The sequence below is a fragment of the Physcomitrium patens genome, chromosome 1 (genome assembly GCF_059467195.1).
Source record: "Physcomitrium patens ecotype Gransden chromosome 1, ASM5946719v1, whole genome shotgun sequence".
In the NCBI taxonomy this organism is placed as follows: domain Eukaryota; kingdom Viridiplantae; phylum Streptophyta; class Bryopsida; order Funariales; family Funariaceae; genus Physcomitrium; species Physcomitrium patens.
Window position 1 is genome coordinate 3,457,639 of NC_143410.1, and position 22,345 is coordinate 3,479,983.

The 22,345-nt window shown below is 35.2% G+C and overlaps 1 protein-coding gene and 1 long non-coding RNA gene across 3 annotated transcripts; both read right to left on the reverse strand.

The window, feature by feature from the left end:
• Positions 1–2,368: 2,368 nt before the first annotated feature.
• On the reverse strand, positions 2,369–5,241 carry LOC112293745 (GCN5-related N-acetyltransferase 7, chloroplastic). Of its 2 annotated transcripts, XR_002973339.3 has the most exons (6): positions 4,430–5,241; positions 3,888–4,046; positions 3,651–3,749; positions 3,038–3,158; positions 2,725–2,942; positions 2,369–2,538 (listed from the first exon to the last, which is right to left on the reverse strand). XR_002973339.3 is itself a non-coding variant. In XM_024543944.3 (5 exons), exons 1-5 carry the CDS (start codon positions 4,796–4,798, stop codon positions 2,788–2,790), a joined length of 903 nt encoding a protein of 300 aa, XP_024399712.1. In that variant the 5' UTR covers positions 4,799–5,222; the 3' UTR covers positions 2,369–2,787. The 2 variants fall into 2 exon arrangements, 1 of the variants encoding a protein (XP_024399712.1); XM_024543944.3 differs by having other exon boundaries at positions 2,369–2,942; positions 4,430–5,222.
• A 2,327-nt stretch (positions 5,242–7,568) lies between these two features.
• Positions 7,569–11,221, reverse strand: LOC149989826 (uncharacterized). The gene is made up of 2 exons (XR_016498360.1): positions 9,707–11,221; positions 7,569–9,586 (listed from the first exon to the last, which is right to left on the reverse strand). It is a non-coding gene; the product is annotated as an uncharacterized LOC149989826 (long non-coding RNA).
• Between the last annotated feature and the right edge of the window lie 11,124 nt (positions 11,222–22,345).

Sequence of the window (22,345 nt, forward strand, 5' to 3'; positions counted from 1 at the left end):
CTTATTTCGAAAGAAACCTCCCAGAATAAACCTGTATAGGAGAATTCGAACACGAGGAGTGACTAGTTGCTTAAGCGTTCACGTTAGGGTCACACAATTAATTACTTCCAATGTATCGTCTCTATTTCCATTGTCTAAGCACACAAGGAAACTATAATCTCTCCTTTCACCTTATCAATCTCTTCCTTACAACAATTCAGTCATACCAATAACTGTTATTTCCACCAATATATCTTCACTCTTATAATCTCCAACTGTAATACCACAACATCACAGCTTCAGCACACAATTACCCTCATTCCAATTACTGGAATTCTTCACACAGAACTACCATTCACATTACAGTGTTTCACACAACCACAGATTCACTCTTTCTGCTGAACTACATTCAGATTTCAGCATTCAATCTCTCTTCTTCTCATTCAATAACATATAATTTCAATCACACTTTCATTCCATGATTCACTTCACAATATTCAGAAACTCTCAATACTCTTATTTCAAAGAACATAACAACAAAAGAAAAGAGGTAGCACCAAGCTTACCCCGGCTCACACTATCACAATAATGGCCGTTTCTTCCTCTCTCTCATCCTCTTTATCCTACCACGAGATACCAACTACTACATCTCTAATGAAAACTGCTTTTCCTAACTATTCATCCATTTTAACTACTAAACTACCTTTCCAACAGTCATCTATCCCTGTTTACACTATAAACTAAGTATCTACAAATCAGCAAATAATTACTTATTCTACAATGTGTGTGTATGTATATATATATATACATGTGTGTGTATGTATATATATATATATATATATATATACATGTATTTGTATGTATATATATATATATATATATATATATGTGTATATATATGTGTATATATATATATATATATATATATATGTGTCTGTATGTATATATATATATATATATATATATGTGTCTGTATGTATATATATATATATATATATATATACATGTGTCTGTATGTATATATATATATATATATATATATACATGTGTCTGTATGTATATATATATATATATATATATGTGAAATAATGAGTTTGATTTGAATACAAAAAACCAAATATAATTAATACAATCAAAAGAATATAACTAATAAAATAAAATTATTAGAAAAGTTATATTTTTAAAATTGTGTATGTGTATTTGTATTTGAATATACCAAAGGATTATGATTGAAGAGTATTATTTCAATGTCGATTATACTAAATATTGTATGAATGTTTTAGATAACAAAGTATACATAGAATAATCAAATACATACTTTGAAAGTAATATGAATTATTTCCAACTTATAAATTCATTAACATATCAAAAAAAATATATCTAAAAGTTCTATAATGATTTAGAGGAATTATCTTTTTACCCCACTATTATTAATTATTAATTATAAACCACATAAAACAAGTGCATCAACATCTACAAGATATTTTTATTATACAATTTTGTTTGTAAACTTAACTTTGTCATTGTGTTAGGAGATGTATGTTTATAGCCATTGAAGTTTGTAAGATCTTTAAATATTGCTTTGTTTTTTGGAATAGTCTTATTTTTTCAAGTTTTTTGGTAAATTTACTAAATCAAAATAAACAATAGTTAATTGTGGCATATGAGAAAAAAATTCTAAAGATTATCAAATCTACTTTTTGATTTTCTTAAATGTTATGCATAGCATATATAATGTTATTTTCAAACTATAGCTATTGTAGCACAAATTAATAAGTTTTAACAACTAAAAAAAACCACTAAACTACCTTACTTACATCAACTGTAAAATACTTCAAAAAAGGAGTAACAATTTGAATTCCAATCTTACATAATATCTTTTATTTGTAATCTTGATAGTTATCTACCACGTTTAATAAAACTCAAAACATAATTAATTATAAAATTAAAGATATTATAGACTTCAATATTTACTTTATGCATCCAAAACACTCAAAATAAACATATAAATTTAAATTATGTAAAGATATTTCCAAAAACATTAAAAATGCTAAAAATATAATATCCTATTAAAATAAATTGCATTTTTAGGTGTGATAGGATACATTAATTGTATTGCCTTTCATACTTTGTATTTGACAAATAATATTGTAAATTCACAGATCGTACATCTAATTTTTTTGAATGCATTGATTTAATAATGTCCACTCAAATTCTATTTCACTACCCTAGAATCTAGGTTCCATATACACATACAGCAACACAACTATTTATATATATATATATATATATATATATATGACTTCTTTTTCAATAAGAGCATTGCATTTCTTCAAAACTTTAGATATCACATTATATCATTGCAAGTCCTTCCATAATGTCTCAGAGGGAGGAAAAAATCTGAAAATTTTCGATTCAGCTACACTTTTAAGTGTAATAGTGCCAAATAGCACAGCACTGAGAGAATTTGTGAGCGTAAGGTGATAGTAGACCAGTAATGGTTCACCCAAAAGAGCAAGAGGAGATGAAACTGCACACCTGTGTTTGCTGAGCTATATCCTGGAGCCAGTGAGTATGCATCGAAGTTTTTAGTCTACATTGAAATAGGAACTCTAATCTACACGCAGTTTGTACTGATTAAAATCTACTAGGGACGCTTGTAAATCCTGCAATTGCATATTCTAGCAATGAGAGATATTCTGTGCAGCCATAGACTACAACCGTGGTATGAGCTAGTGACCTTACCCGTTGGAGATCAGTTCAGAGCACTTTGGAAAAAGCTTGCTTTAGATTCCTTAAGACTAGAGCTCAAATGAATTTGTGTAATAACTTGCGACGTGGTCGGGCTTGGTTCCTCGCTTCTGAGGCAGTTTCCTCCTTCTCAAGGATGAATCCACCTTTGCTGTAGAGCTTGACAGCAGCGTCGTTTGTGACCACGACATGGACATACAAACTAGTTATCCCTGAAGAATACCACGAAAAAAGAGTTGAGTAGTGACTCAGAGTTCAAAATATAGCTCATTTCACCAGAAGGAACGTAGTATTTAGTCTGATTTACCCCAATGCTGAGCAATCTTCTGGGACTGCAGCAGAAGGGCCACACCAATGCCTCTTTGACGCATCAAAGGCGCCACGCATACGTTTGAAAGGTAGCCTCTTTCACGCTCAGCACTACTGCCCTGCATTAATCACCGACAAGTTTATCAGTGATGTTCCATGAGTAATCCACCTTCTAGCCAGTGAGGGTTGACAACTAGTCCAGCAATCAAGCCAGGTCAGTGCAAATAGTCTAAAATATGGTCCACATCTCCAGTTAAGAAATCCACCTTCAATTTCTTACATGCAGGGATCTAGGTCACTATCCGCCCGCTGGCAAGATCGATGTCCTGAAGGGAATACTAGTAAAGATTCACCATCTCTAAGAGGAAGGCAGTTACACCAACTCCACCAGTACTAATCCAAGAGTTGTAATACTCAAGCTTGTCCATTGCACTGCCAGACACTGTCCTGGCTTGTCTCATATTCTGTACCTTTCATGAAATTCTCAAATTCTGGAACAAGCGTGCTAATCAACTGGGGCAAGACTGCAACTAGGAAAGGCCATGGATAACTTAAGTTTCTATTTAGGGAACCAATGTTTTGATACGAAAAATTGTCGATTTAGAGCCCACCTGGGGTTTACTCCCAACAATCTCTCCTGGTAGAACTTTGCCTTGACTCAAATCAAGCGATCCCACGAGCACATGCTCCTCGCCATTTGCCAACGTAACCTGCACAGATAACCAATAGGACTTTAATCACACCAAATAGGTACACAAACTCTAGATTTCAGTTGAATTACAAACATCAAAATGCAGTATCGAGGTACAGCCATCAGTGCAGAAGTTTATTTACAAGTTGATTCTCACCTTTAAGGCAGGGTGTAGATCGACGAGAGACCGATCAGGGAGGCAGGAGAGAGGGTAGAGTGCCAGAATACAGACAATGCGTTTATAGCCTTGCTCGAGACCCGCGACTTTGGAGGTGAGAGCAGTAAATTCATCTTCTGCCTTCATCTTGCGATGCAACTATGCAACCATCCAAAGTCTTTGCATCAATATTCTTTCCATATTTCTCTCACAATTGAATTAAATAAAGTTGAGTGTTTCCTAAATCTAGGACTGGTCGATTTATTCCGCACTCTGGACTCTTCAGATAACACAAACGAAGCCATCAAACGATACAAACATTTAGAGGAGTTTAGCGTGCGGAAACAAGAAGGAAAACCTGTACGGACAGTCTCAAACCACAACACCAAGTGAAAGCATGGTTTCCTCTGCATTAGGAATCCACCATGGATTACACCGCTATCAGAGTAGTAAAAAAAATGTAGTTCACTCTGTTCTACTTTCTCAGTAAGTGCACTCAAAAATTTTAAAACAGCAGAGAGCATTTACGTCAGAGGTAATACCCTGATGGCTTCTTCGCCACGGCCTTCAGGATACGTATAAAATGAGAGAGCCCGCAAATAAGCCGCCGCTCGAATAATCTCTGGCGTGCGTCCTTCTTGGAAGACTAACCCATCTCTCACACATTGCAGAACGCTGGAGTCAAAAGGGGCACTTCCAAACTCAAATTTCCCTGCAACTGGTGCTGTAACCTCCAAACTATCACAAGGTGCCGCACACGCAATGACCCTAGAAACTCTCCCAGTTAATCCATAAGAGGGGATTCTAACCAGAGGGAGCGGCTTCCATCCAAGTTTACTCGGAGCACATACCGATGCCGAAGGTCCAGACACTACAATCCCACGATTCAGCAACAACGTAGGGATCGACATTGCGACAACAAACCGAGCACCTCCGTTGCAAGAACCTAATTCTCACTCCAACATCTCAGTTGGCGATGGAAACCCAAATTTCTCACGCTTCAGCGCCGGATTTTTACGTCGCCTCGCAAAATCTAGTACGTATCACCAATGCAAATCTGCCTAAACATTGACTCTCCACGCACTGCATCCCATCCTACAATTCGGAAACTCAAAGCTCATTGTCCCAATTCTCATTCCGCCGAGAAATCACCCTCGCGACAAAGCCCCACTCTGCAAGTCATCCGGGCCCACAAAACCAAACTCACGGAATTTTCTCGCAACCAAATCCCCCTCACAGCACCTGATCAACAATCGACATTCCAAAGCGAATAAATGGAAAGAAAAGGCCGCGGTCGAAGATGGATAATATTAAAGAGGAGGAGATGGCGCGATGTGATCTGTGTTTGATGGTAAGTCCTAAGCTACATCCGTGTGATACTGTGAATTCCTTATCCACCAGCGAGTCAGGACCACCCAAACCGTTTCATGTACCAACGGTGGTGAAGCAATGAGAGCAAGCTGCTTCACATAATTCTAATGAAAAGCAAAAGCGCATGTCATGCTGTTCAGTTCAATAGCCTCTGTCTAACCCTCTTTCGATATACCTTCTCAACCTTTCCCTCTCTCTCTCGTCTTGCATACATCGCCGTTCTCAGCCCCAGATGATCAAAGCCCGCACCCACGAGAGCATACCACAATCACTTTCAGCTTGCCCGCAGTATTTCGAAGCTCTGCGAGTGATGGGACCGATGGCTTCTTCACCACTTCGTTGCTTAGCACGTGGGCCCGTTTCGCTCCTCTTTCCAATCCTGTTTCCCGTTTTCTTTATAGTTCACTTCCAGCAGTTCTTCTTCGTTTCTGTTGGCACAGCTTTCCACGACCCGCGACACTGTAACTGCCATGACCCTGGCATGCAATCTCTCTCCCAATTACTGCGTGCAAAAGAGGCTATCGAGTGACAGCACGGCAGAAGCCTTTTTTGGACAGCTCAACCCTCTCACATCCGCCTTAGTAGCGACTTCAACGGCTTTTTATTAAGAAAACGTATCGACGAAACGCTCAAGTATGCTTGAGCTCAAGGATTTACTACCCTACCAAGATAATTCTCGCACTCCCTCCTTCCAAACCCCTGGCAGTTACCAAGGGTCGTATCGCACATGACCTAAGAACGAAAGAAAAAAAACAAGTCTTTTGAAAACTAGCCTCTTAACACAGATCAGCCGAGTGAGACACCGCAATTACACAATCAAACTTCAGACACAGAATCATAGAGGGTAAAAGCTAAGACAATCACTGAGATTCGACGACTACGAGCAATCGGAAGTTGTGGATGCTCTAATTCTGGGAGCATTTCCTCCCCGAAGCGAGCACCGAGACCAGGGCCTGGATTCCATTTTTCAACACATTTCACTTGCACTGTTTCCAGTTTTGTTTCGTGTTTTTTAGCGTTCTTTTGTTCTTTCCCTCTGACTACACCGACAGATTATTTCGAGGGCAATTTGTGGTTGCCCATTCGAGATCGCTCTCCACCGGAAATCAAGCTCAAATTAAACCTGAATCACCATTCGGAATTAGGGTTTTGTGGAGACTCTTCGGGCCAGTCCAGTTCGGGGCCTCATGAGCCATTGCCCCCACCCTCCCAATGCCCATTTTTTCTGCTAATCTTGTTTGCCAATTTGCTGTAACAAAACTTTTTTTTTTTTTTTTTTTTTTTGTTTACTAATGTCATCGTAATTTCGATAATGCCCCTTGATTAGCTCTTTATTCATTATTAGATTTTTTTAGAATAATATTAATGTTCATTTGTTTGTTTAACAGATACGATTTTGTGTATTAAAGTCTTTGTTGTATTTAGTGGCAATCGATTTTAATTTAGACTAAAATTATTAGTTATTGTTAGACATATCAAATATATTGAGTTTAGTTTTAAAATAATAGTGTTAATTTAGAATAATTAAGAACAAAATTAGTGTCAAAGCTTTTAATATCATCTAAATATTTTTAAAATATTATTAGTTTTTTAATATAACAAATAACTCAAGTATTTTCTTAAGTATAATTTGTATGTCCAAATTTTCATCAATTATATTCAATCATATATTTATAATCTTTATTAGAGTTTATATGGAGTTGAAAAGAAATTTATTTTAAGAAAGAGATGAATTTTAAAAAAAAATAAAATAGTATTTCTATACTATTTAATAATTTATATGACAAGAATTCATATTAATATCTATGACAAGAATTTTTATTAATAATAGATAAAAAAATAAGATAGTTATAATAAGTAGAAGCTTATTACATTTTTTCAAAATTCTACATGAAGACCAATTTGTAGCTTTTCACTATAAATCTACTTCTTGTAAATAAAGAAGATGTTAATATTATAGTTAATAAAGTTTAGGGTTAAAAAATATATATACACATTATTTCATATCAAAGACATGAATCACAAAGAACCAAAGGATCAATATACAATCACCTTCTATCACTTAAACATGGAAGATAATCACTCAAAGATGGTATAATATTAAGACTAGAATGGCTATTGCCGAAGACAAAAAGATTGAAGACTCTTGAAACAAGACTAAGAACTAAGAAAGCATTGACAAGAGGTAATAAGGCTTCATTCTTGCCTTATCATATGTACTATCTAATTACAAGGAACTTTTAAGACATGTGTCTAATTAGCAAGATAAGTGTCAAGGACAAGAACTCGATGAAAGCTAAAGAGTAAGTGAGACTTTTCTCAAAAAGAAATAGGACAAAATAGAAATATGTATATTAAGAAAGAAACTGGAATGGCTATTGCCAAAATACAAGAAAACTAGAGACCCTTGAAACTAGACTAGAAGCAAGAAAGGAGTTGACAAGAGTGAAGAGGGCTTCACTCTTGCCTCTATATATACTATCTAACTAGAAGCCACGTGGCGATGTTCTATAAGACCTCCAATATATGTTGACTTTCTAGGCCACATGCCTTTGCTTGCAAGGCAAGTTTTCTATGGATGGACCACGTAGTTAGCTTGTTCTTTAAGCTTCCAACATGCGTGGCACATGGCTAACTTGTTGACCAAGTTTCTAACCTAAAAGTCAACTATAGACTCCTATAAAGTCAAAGCAGCGTCTATGAAGCTTCTAAGAAGCTTCTCTAGAAGATATTACACAATTAACCTACTTTTACATACTTTTATCTATTCATATAGGTAATTATATGTATGTCCGTGACATTACCCCCCCTTCTAGGGACGAGTTCCACGAGGAGCGGTGATTATATATTGAGAAAATCTAATATGCGGCGAATTGTATTTGCTACATACTCTGATCTTTGTTCTCTTCGAAGATAGTTGATGGGTCCTCTTAGCCATCGATAGTGTCCCATTCCAGGGCGAGAAGACCACCCTGTTATTTGATCACTGTTGAGGCCTTCATAACTTCCTCAATCTTTTCTCTTTTATAAGGGAGGTTTTCATCTTGGTTTTGATGGATGTCGTTGATGAAAAACTTTGACTTTAGCTGATGCATTTGCTAGATTCCTGGATGGCTCCCATGTGCGCTCACTAATATCATATCCGCACCAATGAACAAGATATTCCAGCTTATTTCGGTGCCGCCTTGAGTCTAATATCTCTTCCACCTCAAATTCTTCATTATTATCTACTTCTATAGGAGGTGGTGGCATTTGTCTTCTTCCTTGTATATCCACTGTCTTATATGGTTCAAGAAGAGACACGTGGAATACAGGATGGATCTTCATTGACTCCGGTAGATGTAACCGATATGCAACTGGGTTGATCTGTTCAGAAACAGAAAAGGGGCCAAGCCTACGATAGTCCAATTTGTCACAAGGTCGAGTGGTCTTGATACTGCGACGAAGTAGCCATACCTTATCACCCACGTTGAGTTGTGGTTGCTCTTTACGATATACATCTGCATTTATCTTTTGTCGTTCTTGAGCTTTCTTCAACTGCGCCTTCATTATTGCATGTAACTCTGACAACCGATTTGCCATATCTTCTGCTGTAGGATTATCAACTTTTGAAAAATCAAAAGTATCAAGTCGTGGATGATAGCCATAATTGGCAAAGAAAGGTGTTTGTTGCGTGGAGGAATGTACCGTATTATTATAAGCAAACTCTGCCAATGGCAGAAGGTTTGTCCAATCATCTTGTTGGTAGTTGATAGTACACCTTAAATATTGCTCCAAGACTTGGTTTAGGCGCTTTGTTTGTCCATCAGTTTGAGGATGGAAAGCCGAAGATAGCTTTATGTCCACTTTTAAAATCTTGAAAAGAGTCCTCCAAAATCTCGACACAAATTGAGTTCCCCTATCCGATATGATATCTTTAGGCAATCCATGATAGCGATAGATATTATCAATGAAAAGCTTAGCTGTTTCTTCACCTGTGATAGATTTTGTACATGGCATAAAATGTGCCATCTTGGTGAAACGATCTACTATCACAAATATAGAATCATAAGATCTTGAGTTTGAAAGATCTGTGATGAAATCCATAGAAACAGAAGACCATGGTTGTTCTGGTATAGGTAATGGCTGAAGAAGTCCATAAGGTCGATGTCGAGGAATTTTTGATCTTGAACAAATATCACATGATTGTACAAAGTCTTTGACTGACTTCCACATTTGTGGCCACCAAAAATCTCTTGATATGAGTTCCAAAGTCTTATTATATCCAAAGTGCCCTACTGCTGGAAAGTCATGACGTGCTTGAAGAACACGCAAACGTGCTTTTCCTTCTGGAACATATAGGCGTCCTTCAAAATATAATAGATTATTCTTGAACTCGAACTTAGAAGAATCATGAGACTTGGAAGAATTATTCTCGATATCATGAACAAGAGGGTCTGAGGACATACTGGACTGGATTTGCTTGAGAAAAGTTGAATCAACAGTCAATGTTGATTTCACTGCTCGGAGATGAAATTGCTCCGGTTTCAAGAGGACCGTTCTTTGTTGCTCAAAAGCTGCATCTCCTTCTTTTGGTGCAAAATAAGAACGTCTAGACAGGGCATCGGACAAACCTTGTTGTTTTCCTGGCCGATAAGTGATAATGAAGTCGAATCTTGACAAAGACATACTCCAACGAGCTTGACGACGATTCAACACGCGTGCTGACATGAAATACTCGAGGTTCTTGTGATCTGTATACACAATGACTGGACTAGAAGCACCTTCTAGATAATGACGCCATTCTTGAAAAGAATCCACGATTGCAAGAAGTTCTTTATCGTGGATATCATAATTGATCTCGGCTGCTGAGAATTTTCTTGAATGAAAAGCTATCGGATGAAGTTTGTCATCTGTTCCCATTTGTGATAAAACTGCACCCAAGGCAAAATCCGATGCGTCTGTTTCCATAAAAAATGCCTTGGAAAAGTCAACACGATATAAGACTGGTGCAGAGACAAACGATGTCTTCAAGGCTTCAAATGCTGCTTCCGCTTCTTGATTCCATTAAAATTTATCTTTACTAGTCAAGCGTGTAAGTGGAGCTGCAACTCGTGAGAAGTCTTTGATGAAGATCCGATAGTAATTGGCAAATCCCAAGAAACATTGGACATCTCTTACAGTCTTTGGAATCTTCCATTCCATGATTGTTTGGACTTTCTTAGAATCCATCATAAGACCATCATTTGAAATGATGTATCCTAAAAAGTCAACTTGAGTAGTGTGAAATACACACTTTTCCATCTTGGCGTACAATCCTGCATCTCTAAGTTTTTGTAATACTTGACGAACATGTATTTCATGTTCTTCAACATTCTTAGAATAAATCAGGATATCGTCTAGGTAGCAGACGACAAAATTGTCTAAGAATTCACGAAATACATCATTCATGAGATGTTGAAAAGCAGCTGGTGCATTCGTGAGTCCAAAAGGCATGACATTATATTCAAAATGCCCGTACCTGGTTCGAAATGCAGTCTTCCATTCATCTCCTTCTTTGATCCGTACTAGATTATATGCTCCTCTTAGATCTATTTTTGTATAGATCTTAGCTTAATTTAACTGGTCAAGGAGTCCTGATATCAAAGGTAATGGATACCTGTTCTTGATTGTGATCTTGTTGAGTCCTCGATAGTCAATACACATTCGTAAAGATCCATCTTTTTTCTTTACGAATAGAATTGGAGCTCCTACTGGAGATTTTGAATGGCGTATGAAATTCTTCGCTAAATTCTCGTCAATATATGTCTTGAGTTCAGCCAACTCATCTTGCGATAAACTGTAAATTGGTCCAAATGGTGGCTGAGTTCCTTCCTTGAGATCGATTGAACAATCGTATGGGCGATGCTCAGGAAGAATATCTACATTCTTTTTCTCAAAAACGTCTTGATAATCTTGATATTGACTTGGAATGCCACTTGAAGTCTTTACGCTTTCAGAAATAGGTGCAGCATAAATAGCAAAAGTTGATCCTTCTTTTGCTGCATGTATAAATGCTTTTGTACCTATAGGTGCCAGTTTTACTATACTAGACTCATGGTTTTTTACTTGGTTAATAGAACTGTTACTAATGCTCTGAGGAAAAACAAGTTTACGAGAAATCCAATCTATTCGAGGATTATACTTTTCTAACCATGATAAGCCTAAAATTACTGGATTAGAGGGAGATCTAATTATATTAAAAATTATGCAACTACTATGACCATTTATTACTACATCTACAGGAAGTGTTTCGTGAGTTACATCTCCAGAAGACAACGGACGACCATCTATGACTTCTACGTGTACAAGTTTAGTTTTTTGTATTTATGATATTCTATTACATCTAGCAAATTCTTCATCTAAAAAACAAGATGAGGCTCCTGAATCTACCAAGGCAGAGGCTTTGTAATTATTAGGTCCTAAACGCACATCTATTATAAAACAAGGAGATGGTTCTGAGGAGAAGATAGGACCTTTATTAGAAGTTGTACAAGATTCCAGCCGCACGGTCCCTATTGTAGCTGGACGTACTCGTTTTCCGACATACTGTCTTCTTTGACAGCCGTACTCCTCATTTTGTAGTTACGTCGCTTCTTTGGACAATGTTGAGCAGTGTGCTTAGGTTCTCCACAATATAAGCACAATCCTTCTTGTCGACGACGAGACTTTTCTTGCTCAGTAAGAGGTTTGAAACGTACCGCATCAATTTGCATATCCTCTACTTCTGAAGGTATGTGTTGAGGAGACGTCGGTGTTGCCATTGAATTGTAGTAACGTTGAGGCCCACTTGTGCGACTCTCGGATCGAAATTCAAAAAGTCGATTGTCGCACTTCACAGCAAAGTCAATTGCTTGACTCAATGTTTGAGGATCAGGTAAATTAAGCATCAATTTCTTTACCTCATATTGTAATCCGTAGAAAAATTGACTCACAAGTGCGGCATCATCCCACTTGATATCAGTTGCAAGTTGTCGAAATTGCGAAGAATATAATGTTACTGATCGATTGCCTTGTTGCAAAATACGGATCTTGTTGGTTGCAACACGAATTGCATCATGTTCTCCAAACATGGATCGAAACTCCGCCAAAAAAGCCTCCAGATTATCCAATATTGGATCTCGTCGTTCAAGAAAAGATGAAAACCATGACAATGCTGAACCTGAAAGAAGTGTACCAATGAATCTTACTTGTGACCCTGGAATTGGATAGCTCTGGGGTTGAAGTTCAATCACTAGTTGGACCTGATTGATGAATCCTCGAAACTTGGATCTGGTACCATCAAACTTCTCGGGCAAGGCAACTCTCGGTTCTCTAACACTCGAAGGGTGTTCCATTCTGGGAGAAGGGACATGGTTTGGTGCAGATGTTGAAGCAGCCCCAATCATCTCTATATCTTCACTTCCTACCATTCTTGTTGCTCCTTGTGGTGGTAAATTGAGTTGATGCATCGCAAGCATTAACTCCCTCAATTGTTCTTGCATCTGTGCCATTGCACTCTTCATTTCAACAAGCTCTGCCATAGTAGCACTTAGAAAAGAGAAGATGTCTAATAACGCTCAAAACAAATAGAAGAGAGGAATTGATAACAAAGAAAATACTAAGAACAATATCAGTTTAAAAGAGGGTAATCCGCAACTTCTAATGCGCTTATGTCTTATCAAGAAAAAGGGGTAATCCACTCTTAATCAAGAAAAGACAAAGCTCTCATATTGTAAGTGTACTCTTGTCAATCTGTCAAGGACAAGAACTCGATGAAAGCTAAAGAGTAAGTGAGACTTTTCTCAAAAAGAAATAGGACAAAATAGAAATATGTATATTAAGAAAGAAACTGGAATGGCTATTGCCAAAATACAAGAAAACTAGAGACCCTTGAAACTAGACTAGAAGCAAGAAAGGAGTTGACAAGAGTGAAGAGGGCTTCACTCTTGCCTCTATATATACTATCTAACTAGAAGCCACGTGGCGATGTTCTATAAGACCTCCAATATATGTTGACTTTCTAGGCCACATGCCTTTGCTTGCAAGGCAAGTTTTCTATGGATGGACCACGTAGTTAGCTTGTTCTTTAAGCTTCCAACATGCGTGGCACATGGCTAACTTGTTGACCAAGTTTCTAACCTAAAAGTCAACTATAGACTCCTATAAAGTCAAAGCAGCGTCTATGAAGCTTCTAAGAAGCTTCTCTAGAAGATATTACACAATTAACCTACTTTTACATACTTTTATCTATTCATATAGGTAATTATATGTATGTCCGTGACAATAAGTTTCTTACATGTGTACCACATGGTTATCTTGTATCACAAGCTACCAACATATGCATCATGGGACTAACATATTGGCCAAGTTTCTAACCTACCAATCAATTACAAGCACCTCTAAAATCAAATCCAAGTCTATGAAGCTTCTAAGAAGCTTTACCATAAAATATTATCAAATCTAATTGTATTTATATTTTACCTAACACTTCACATCTAGATAATTCATGTATATCCATAACACTGCCTTATATATTTAATATAACTACAATAATCAAGCTATATGTATTTTTTTCTTATTACATGTAATGATAAATTAAATTGATATAAATAAAATAAAAATAAAAATAAACGTTTTAAAAGTTCATTGGAATATAAGAGATGTGTATTTTAAAAAAAAAATAGTCTTATAAATATAAAAAATTTCCAATAAATTTGTTAATTTATTGATTATTATGTATTGTAGTATATCAATGTGATACAACATATTAATATTTCTTTGAGTTATCAAAGTAAATACTTAAAGTCACAAGACAAACTACTCAATTATATGATTTAAGTATGGTATTTATTACTACTAGAATAATTTTATATTGATTTAAAAATAATATGAATCAAAGATATAAAATTAAGAATAATAAAAAATATAATTTACATTATTTATAATATTGATATAGAAACATATATATATAAGCACACATGCATACATATATAAATACACATATTTTTAAAATTAATATTTTAATAAAATATAATTATAAACCTATTTGCATTTTTAAGTTAGATATAATACAATTGAGTTATACACAATGCTTAAAAACTATTCTACCATACAAGAAGAAGTTGCAAGTGGTATAAATTAAGCTTTGAATGCATTAAACAATTCAAAATTTAAACAAAAATTCAAAATATTCAATCTATAGGATTAATCTCATGCAACTTCTACTCTCATATATATATATATATATATATTTTCCACATTAAAACAGAAATATTAAATCTCCTTGTAATATTAGTAATTATTAAAAAACCAATGAAAGCTTAAAATTAAATAAAAATTTACATAGTTAGAAGAAATATATCTTTATGTTTATTTAATTAAATTATTGATGAATTTTTTAATATTTTAAAGTAGAATATTATTTTTAAATGTAATTAAAATTTATATGAAATAAATCTATAAATTTAAAATATAAACTTGTGAATAATTTTTCTAAAATAAAATATATATAGTCAAGAGAAAATGTAGTTCAAAACTTAGGGGGCAAAGATTATTTAGGTGCCACTTGAATTTAATTATTTTCTACTAAAATTTTATAAGATATTGATGTCGCTTTTTAGTGTACCCCTCAAGCTTCCACGTGGACATTGTAATCTCAACCCGAAGATTAAGAATCAGCTTGAAAATCCATGCCCACAATCGCAATTCAATCAACGGATGATAAAACTACGATGGATCTACTTACAAGGCGGAACCATCCAGACATGTTCGGTGCCCGCTCAGCCGCCGACTCCACTTCGCATGAGCTCTCTCGGTTTCTCGCACTCTCGGTCTGTATCTTCTGATCGAACTGCGATCCAGCCCATCGCATGAAAGCGATCGACATTTGCCGGAACAAGTTCTAGTGCATCTCTGGAATTATCGGCGTGCTTCACGCTGTGCTTTCTGTCGGAGACCAATTGAAGCGCTAGATGGTGGTGGGAAACGTGGGAGCATCGTCTTGTTTTTCAGGGTTTGTCTGCGAATCCTGACCCACGAAGTTGGTTTTTTGTGTTTTCCACTTGCAATTGTCTTTGCCCTGTGTCTGAATTGTCTGTTGTATTGGTGATGGGGTGAAATTTAAAGAAGTGGCTCTTCATAGCATACTTTTTCATAGAAGATCCAAATGTTTGTTTCAAGTTTTTGAAAGTAAAGATTTCTAGTCAACATGGATATTCTAGTCAAAATTAAATGCAAGATATTGGAACAATATTAAACATTCAAGGTATTGGAAGAGATTTATGGAAAAAATGTTAAATACATAGAGCATTGGAGGTTTTATTGAAGAGAAAAGACATATTGAATAGAAATCAATGTGCAAATCAATATAAATAAATTAAAAATATCATGAAGTTATTTTGATTGCCTATGAATATGCAACAACAATATAATAGTATATAGGATTTTATTAAGCAAGTTATGTTTTGTGTTGAAAAAAGCTTATTTATTAGTAAAGAATTGTGGAGAAAAAAATTGGTATGAAGCAACTATATTTTGAATGAAGAACAACAAAATATATAGAGAATTATTTTGATATTTGAAGCATTGAATTGATATAGCAAGTGATATGCTTGTAAAGCACAATTCTTACAAATTGAAAGACAATATATATGGTACTTTTGACATTGCATTCTATGATAAAGTGGAAGGTGATGAAAAATATTTATATGAGAGATTGATTTTTGTATATAAAGAATATTTTTAAGAATATAGATTAGCAAAATATCTATTGCAAAGGTTGAAAGAATTGTGTTCCAAGAGAGTTTTTTGCTTAAAGACCACCATCAAATATAAAAATTCTTGAAATTATGGATTATATAAATGAAGGATCTTTTGAAGAAGTTTACAAGTCAAAATGGTTGGAACTTGTTTGTATAGTTAAAAAGATGGATGTTGGGCATTTATTTATCAAAGAGGTGGACATTCTAGTAAGTTTAAGCTATGCCAACTTGATTAAGTATTTTTTTGAAATAAAAGGAATACTAATGAAAGTCAAGAATGTTAGCAACTAAAAAGAAAAAGAAAAAAGAAGAAGTTGTATTTGGAAATAGAATTATTGCAAATGAATTTAAGCAAGATGGTTGAAAAAAAATGAAAAGTATCTTATATTTTTCTTATTGATATCATGTATCAAATTGCAAGATGGATGTGTTACTTGTATGACATATACATTATATTTTATGAGTTAAAGCCTCACAATATTTTACTTAATATAGAAGAAAAGAAAATTTCAAATAAAATTGTTTAATATACTACTATAAAAGAAATGGATTTTGGAATGTCTAAAATTGAAGTTAAAAGAAATCCTAAAGCTATAAAGAATATGTATAGGTATGGTAGTAAAAAATACTTGATTCTCAAGGTATTAAAGAAAAGATTTCAAACAATAATAATGTATCCTTTTCAAGTATATATTTATTTATTTGCAATGATATGTTATAAGATGCTTTCTAAGAAAGATCCATTTTGTGATGTCTAGAAGATAAAAGAGATATTGAAAAGAATAGGAAATAATGAAAGATCAAATTTACCTTCAAATTGTGATAAATTGACTAAGCTCCTTAAAGAGTGTTGGAGCTTGAGTCCTTTACAACAACTAAAGTTTGTAAATATTTGAAAGAAGTGATTATATTAAAGAAAAAAATTTATGGTTGAAATAATTTAAATAAAGGCATCATATTTTAATACATCAAAAGACAAAAGTCATCAAAATATAGAATTGTAGCAAGAATATGATAGATTACTATTAATAAGCCTTATATCAAAATTTATGGTATACACATATTAAATTAAGTGGATTGATTGGTTGTTTTTCTTATATATATACTTTTATACTATGGTGATGGTTAGATGCTTATTTGTAAGCATAAGTTTATAACTGTCAAGGACAAGAACTCGATGAAAAAATAATTCAGACAAGTGAGCCTTCACTTAAAGAAAGGTAAAAAAATATAAATAAATAAGTATGTATATTGAAAAGAGAAACTAGAATGGCTATTGCCATAAGACAAGAAAACTAAAAACCCTTGAAACTAGACTGGAAAGAAGAAAGGAGTTGACAAGAGAGAAGAAGGCTTCACTCTTGTCTCTATATATATTATCTAACTAGGGGCTATGTGGCGATGTTCTATAGGACCTCCAATATGTGTTGACTTTGTAGGATACATGCCTTGACTTACAAGGCAAGTTTTTCTACATGTGGGCCACATAATTAGCTTGATCTTCAAGCTAACAACATGTGTGGCACATGGCCAACTTGTTGACCATGTTTCTAATCCAAAAAGTCAATTAAAGACACCTATGAAGTCAAAGCAACGTCTATAAAGCTTCTAAGAAGCTGCCATATTAAATACTATAGAATTAATTTACTTTTACTTACTTATATATGTAATTATTAGCTTATATGAGTATGTCTATAACATTATCCCTCCTTCTAGGGACGGGTTCCACGAGGAGCGGTCATCATATGATGACGAAATCTATCATGCAACGATAGTCCAACTTGTCACAAGAACGAGTGGTCTTGATATTGCGACAAAGTAGCCATACCTTATCACCCAAGACAAATGACGGTTGTTTCTTTCGATAGACATCCACATTGACCTTTTGTTGTTCTTGAGCCTCTTTTAACTGCGCCTTCATCGTTGCATGTAGCCTTGATAAATGAATTGCCAAATCCTTTGTAGCAGGATTATCAACTTTTGAAAAGTCAAAAGTATCAAGTCGTGGATGATAATCATAATTAGCAAAGAAAGGTGTTTGTTTTGTAGAAGAATGTACCGTATTATTATAAGCAAACTTTGTCAATGGCAAAAGAGTTGTCCAATCATCTTGTGAGTAGTTAATAATACATCTTAAATATTGCTCCAAAACTTGATTAACATGCTCCGTTTGTCCATCAGTTTGACGATGGAATGTCGAAGATAGTTTTATATCCACTTTTAGAATCTTAAAAAGAGTCTGCCAAAATCTTGATACAAATTGAGTTCTCCTATCTAATATAATATCCTTGGATAATCCATGATAGCGATAGATATTATCAAGAAAGAGCTTAGTTGTTTCTTCACATGTGATAGATTTTGTACATAGTACAAAATGTGCCATCTTGGTAAAACGATCTACTATCATGAATATAAAATCATAAGAACCTGAAATTGGAAGATCCGTGATGAAGTCCATAGAAATAGAAGTCCATGGTTGTTCTAGAATGGGTAATGGCTGAAGAAGTCCAAAAGGTCAATGACGAGGAGTTTTTGATCTTGAGCAAATATCACATGATTGTACAAAATCTTTGACTGCCTTCTACATTTGAGGCCACCAAAAATCCCTAGACATCAATTCCAAAGTCTTATTATATCCAAAATGTAATGCTGTTGGGAAGTCGTGACGAGCTTGAAGAATACGTAAACATGCTTCTCCTTTTGGAACATATAGGCGTCCTTCGAAATAGAGTAGGTTGTTCTTGAATTCAAATTTAGAGGGATCATGAGATTTAGAAGAATTATTCTTGATATCATGAACAAGAGGGTCTGAAGACATACTTAACTGGACTTGCTTAAGAAAAGTTAAATCAACAGTCAATGTTGATTTTATTGCTCGAAGATGAAATTGCTCCGGCTTCAAGAAAACCATTTTTTGCTGCTCAAAAGCTGCATCTCTTTCTTTTGGTGCAAGATAAGAACGTTTAGATAATGCATCGGACAAACCTTTTTGTTGTCTTGGCCAATAAGTGATGATGAACTCGAATCTTGATAAAGACATGCTCCAACAAGCTTAACAACGATTTAATATGCGTGCTGACATAAAATATTTGAGGTTCTTGTGATCCGTATACATGTTGACTGGAATAGAAGCGCCTTCTAGATAATGACGCCATTCTTGAAAAGAATCCACAATTACAAGAAGTTCTTTGTCATGGATCTCATAATTAATTTTTGCTGCTGAGAATATTTTTGAATGAAAGGCTACTGGATGAAGTTTGTCATTTGTTCTCATTTGTCATAAAACCATACCTAGAGCAAAGTTTGATGCATCTATTTCCATAAAGAATGCTTTCGAAAAATCAACACGATACAAGATTGGTGCAGAAACAAACGTTGTCTTCAAAGATTCAACTTCCGCTTCTCGATTCCATTGGAGTTTATCTTTACAAGTCAAACGTGTAAGTGAAGCTGTAACTCGAAAGAAGTCTTTGATGAAGATCCGATAGTAGTTGGCAAATCCCAAAAATCATTGGACATCTCTTACCATTTTTGGGATCTTCTAGTCTATAATAGTTTAAAATTTCTTAGGATCCATCATAAGTCCATCATTTGAAATGATGTAACCTAAGAAATCGACTTGAGTAGTGTGGAATCCACACTTTTCTATCTTGGCATAGAGTCCTGCATCTCTTAATTTTTGTAACACACCACGAACATGATCATCCATTCATCTCTTTCTTTGATGCATATTAGATTGTATGCTCCCCGAAGATCTATTTTTGTATAGATCTTAGCTTGGTGCAGCTGATCAAGAAGTCAAGATATTAAAGGTAGTGGATACCTGTTCTTGATGGTAATCTTGTTGAGTCCTCGATAATCAACACACATCCGCAATGATCTATGTTTTTTTTTCACAAATAGAATTGGAGCTCCTGCCAAAAATTTAGAATGGCGTATGAAATTCTTGGCTAGATTTTCTTCGATATACTCCTTGAGTTCAGTCAACTCATTTTGTGATAAGCTGTAGATTGGTTCGAATGGCGGTTGTGCTCCTTCTTGAAGGTTAATTGAGCAATCATAGGGATGATGTTTCGAGAGTGTATCTGCATTTTTTTTTTGGATACATCTTGAAATTCTTAATATTGGCTTAGAATACCACTTGAAGTCTTTTCACCAGTAGGAACAAGTGTGGCATAAATAATATATGGTGATTCTTTTATAGCAGCATGCAAAAAATCTTTTACACCTATAAATACGGGTTTAATTGAACTGGACTTATGACTCTCTACTTGATTAACTATACTGTTAGTTATACTATTAGAGAAAGTAAGAGTTCGAAAAATCCAATCTATTTGAAGGTTGTATTTTTCTAACCATGATAAATCTAAAATGACTGGATTAGAGGGAGATCTAATGATATTAAATACTACAAAACTACTATGACCATTGATTATTACTTCTATAGAAAAGATTTTGTGAGTAATATCTCCAGAAGACAATAGACGACCATCTATGACTTCTACATGAACAGGTTTAGTTTTCTTTACTAAAGATATGCTATGTCTTTTAGTAAATTCTTCATCTAAAAAACACGCTGAGGCTCCGGAATCTAACAAGGCCGAGACTTTGTAATGTTTAGGTCCTAAAATAACATTTAATGTAAAACAAGGAGAGGGCTCTGAGGAGAGAATAGGACCTTTATTAGATGTTGTGCAAGGTTCCTGTAGCATTGTTCCTATTGTAGTTGGACAAACTCGTTTTTCGACATATTGTCTTCTTTCACAGCCATACTCCTCATTTTGTGATTACGTCCTTTCTTTAGACAATGTTGAGCAGTGTGCTTTGGTTCTCTACAATATAAACATAATCCTTTTTGACAACAATGCGTCTTTTCTTGCTTAGTAAGAGGTTTGAAACGTACTGCATCAATTTACATATCCTGTACTTCCGAATGTATGTGTTGAAGAGGTGTTGGTGTTGCCATTGAATTATAGTAACGTTGAGGTTCACTTGTATGGTGTCATATTACGTGCTTTCCTGCTCGAGTATGCATCGGGCGTCTGGCTATAGAAGGTAGTATGGAGATTCACTAATATTCAAGCAATTTATCGGTTTTTTACTGTTGGAATATAAACAACTGGAAGAATACACCATAAATCTGTACGAATGCCCTTCGACTGCTCACCGAAGTCCTTTTTGTCCCAGCCGATAGGTCTCAAGACATTACAGAGAACCCCTAATAATTCAAACTGCTAATCTTCGATACCGCTTTATACTCACGATCTTATATCCACTGACTTTCTTGTTAGATTAACCCAGTAAATTTCATTCACTCCGCATACTCAATCCTATAGACACCCTTTTAATTCTTCATCATAGACGTAACTCGATTTCATAAAATAGTCAAGAGCAATCACATCCACTTCATTAAAAATCCCGATTCTTGTACAACACTTTGACTATTCATCAACGATTGCCTCAGTTTTCTCAAAACCCTATGAAGAAAAAAAAACCCAATTCTCTGTCTTTTTTTCCTGCTCCAAAGGATGAAGCTCGCTCTTCGACCCTTCTCAAACCTTATATTGCCAAAAAAAAAAAAACTTCATTTCTTAACCTATCCTCCCCCTTTAACCCTAATTCTCCCCTCTTTCAAACCCTAACCTCTAAATTTCTTCAATCTTCCGTCTTGGATCCGGAATTAGCTCCCGCCTTCAGAGCTTTCTCTCCTCCATTTTTACCTTTAAGAGATCTTTTTACCAAAAGGACGTTCCCGGAATGGCACAAAGGACGTAGCAGTCTGAAATGGAATCGGAGCCTCGTAATCAGAACCACATTGAGTCACCCGACCAATTCAGGTTTGATATTGGCTAAGAGACCCGTAATAAGACCTAGATGTTCTCGTAATTGGACCGCATTAGGTTGCCCGACCAAGTCAGGTCTCATATTGGGTAAGAGGCCCGTAATAGGACCCGGATTGGATGTCTTGAAATTGGATCCAATTGGCTCTTCAAACCAGGCTCACCCGTCGTTGAATTGATCCTTTCCCTTCTTCCTTACTCATGTTATTGGAATTGAATGGAACATTTCAATATGCCCCGGCTGACTGTAACGGGGTGACTGAACTTGGCCTCTCAATATTTGCACTGGAATTGGTCGTTGCTCCCAATATTCGATGTAACTGAACATTAATAAAAGTCCCCTTTCTTTATATTTTCATGGTATACTCGTGTTATAACACGAAATCCACCCCCTCTGAACCTGTGCATCCTCTAGTATGCACCAATTTACCCAATTGCTGTTTGATTTAGAATATATTCTCTACGTCTTTGTCTAGTTCGTCTTCGT

What these genes read in the sequence shown, in the direction of transcription:
- LOC112293745 (XM_024543944.3), bottom strand. Translation starts at nt 4,798, where the DNA reads ATGTCGATCCCTACGTTGTTGCTGAATCGTGGGATTGTAGTGTCTGGA. An exon ending in TTGTTGGGAGTAAACCCCAG is followed by an intron (nt 3,159 to 3,650) that starts GTGGGCTCTAAA and finishes TGATTAATGCAG; the next exon opens with GGCAGTAGTGCTGAGCGTGA. An exon ending in GAAGATTGCTCAGCATTGGG is followed by an intron (nt 2,943 to 3,037) that starts GTAAATCAGACT and finishes GGTATTCTTCAG; the next exon opens with GGATAACTAGTTTGTATGTC.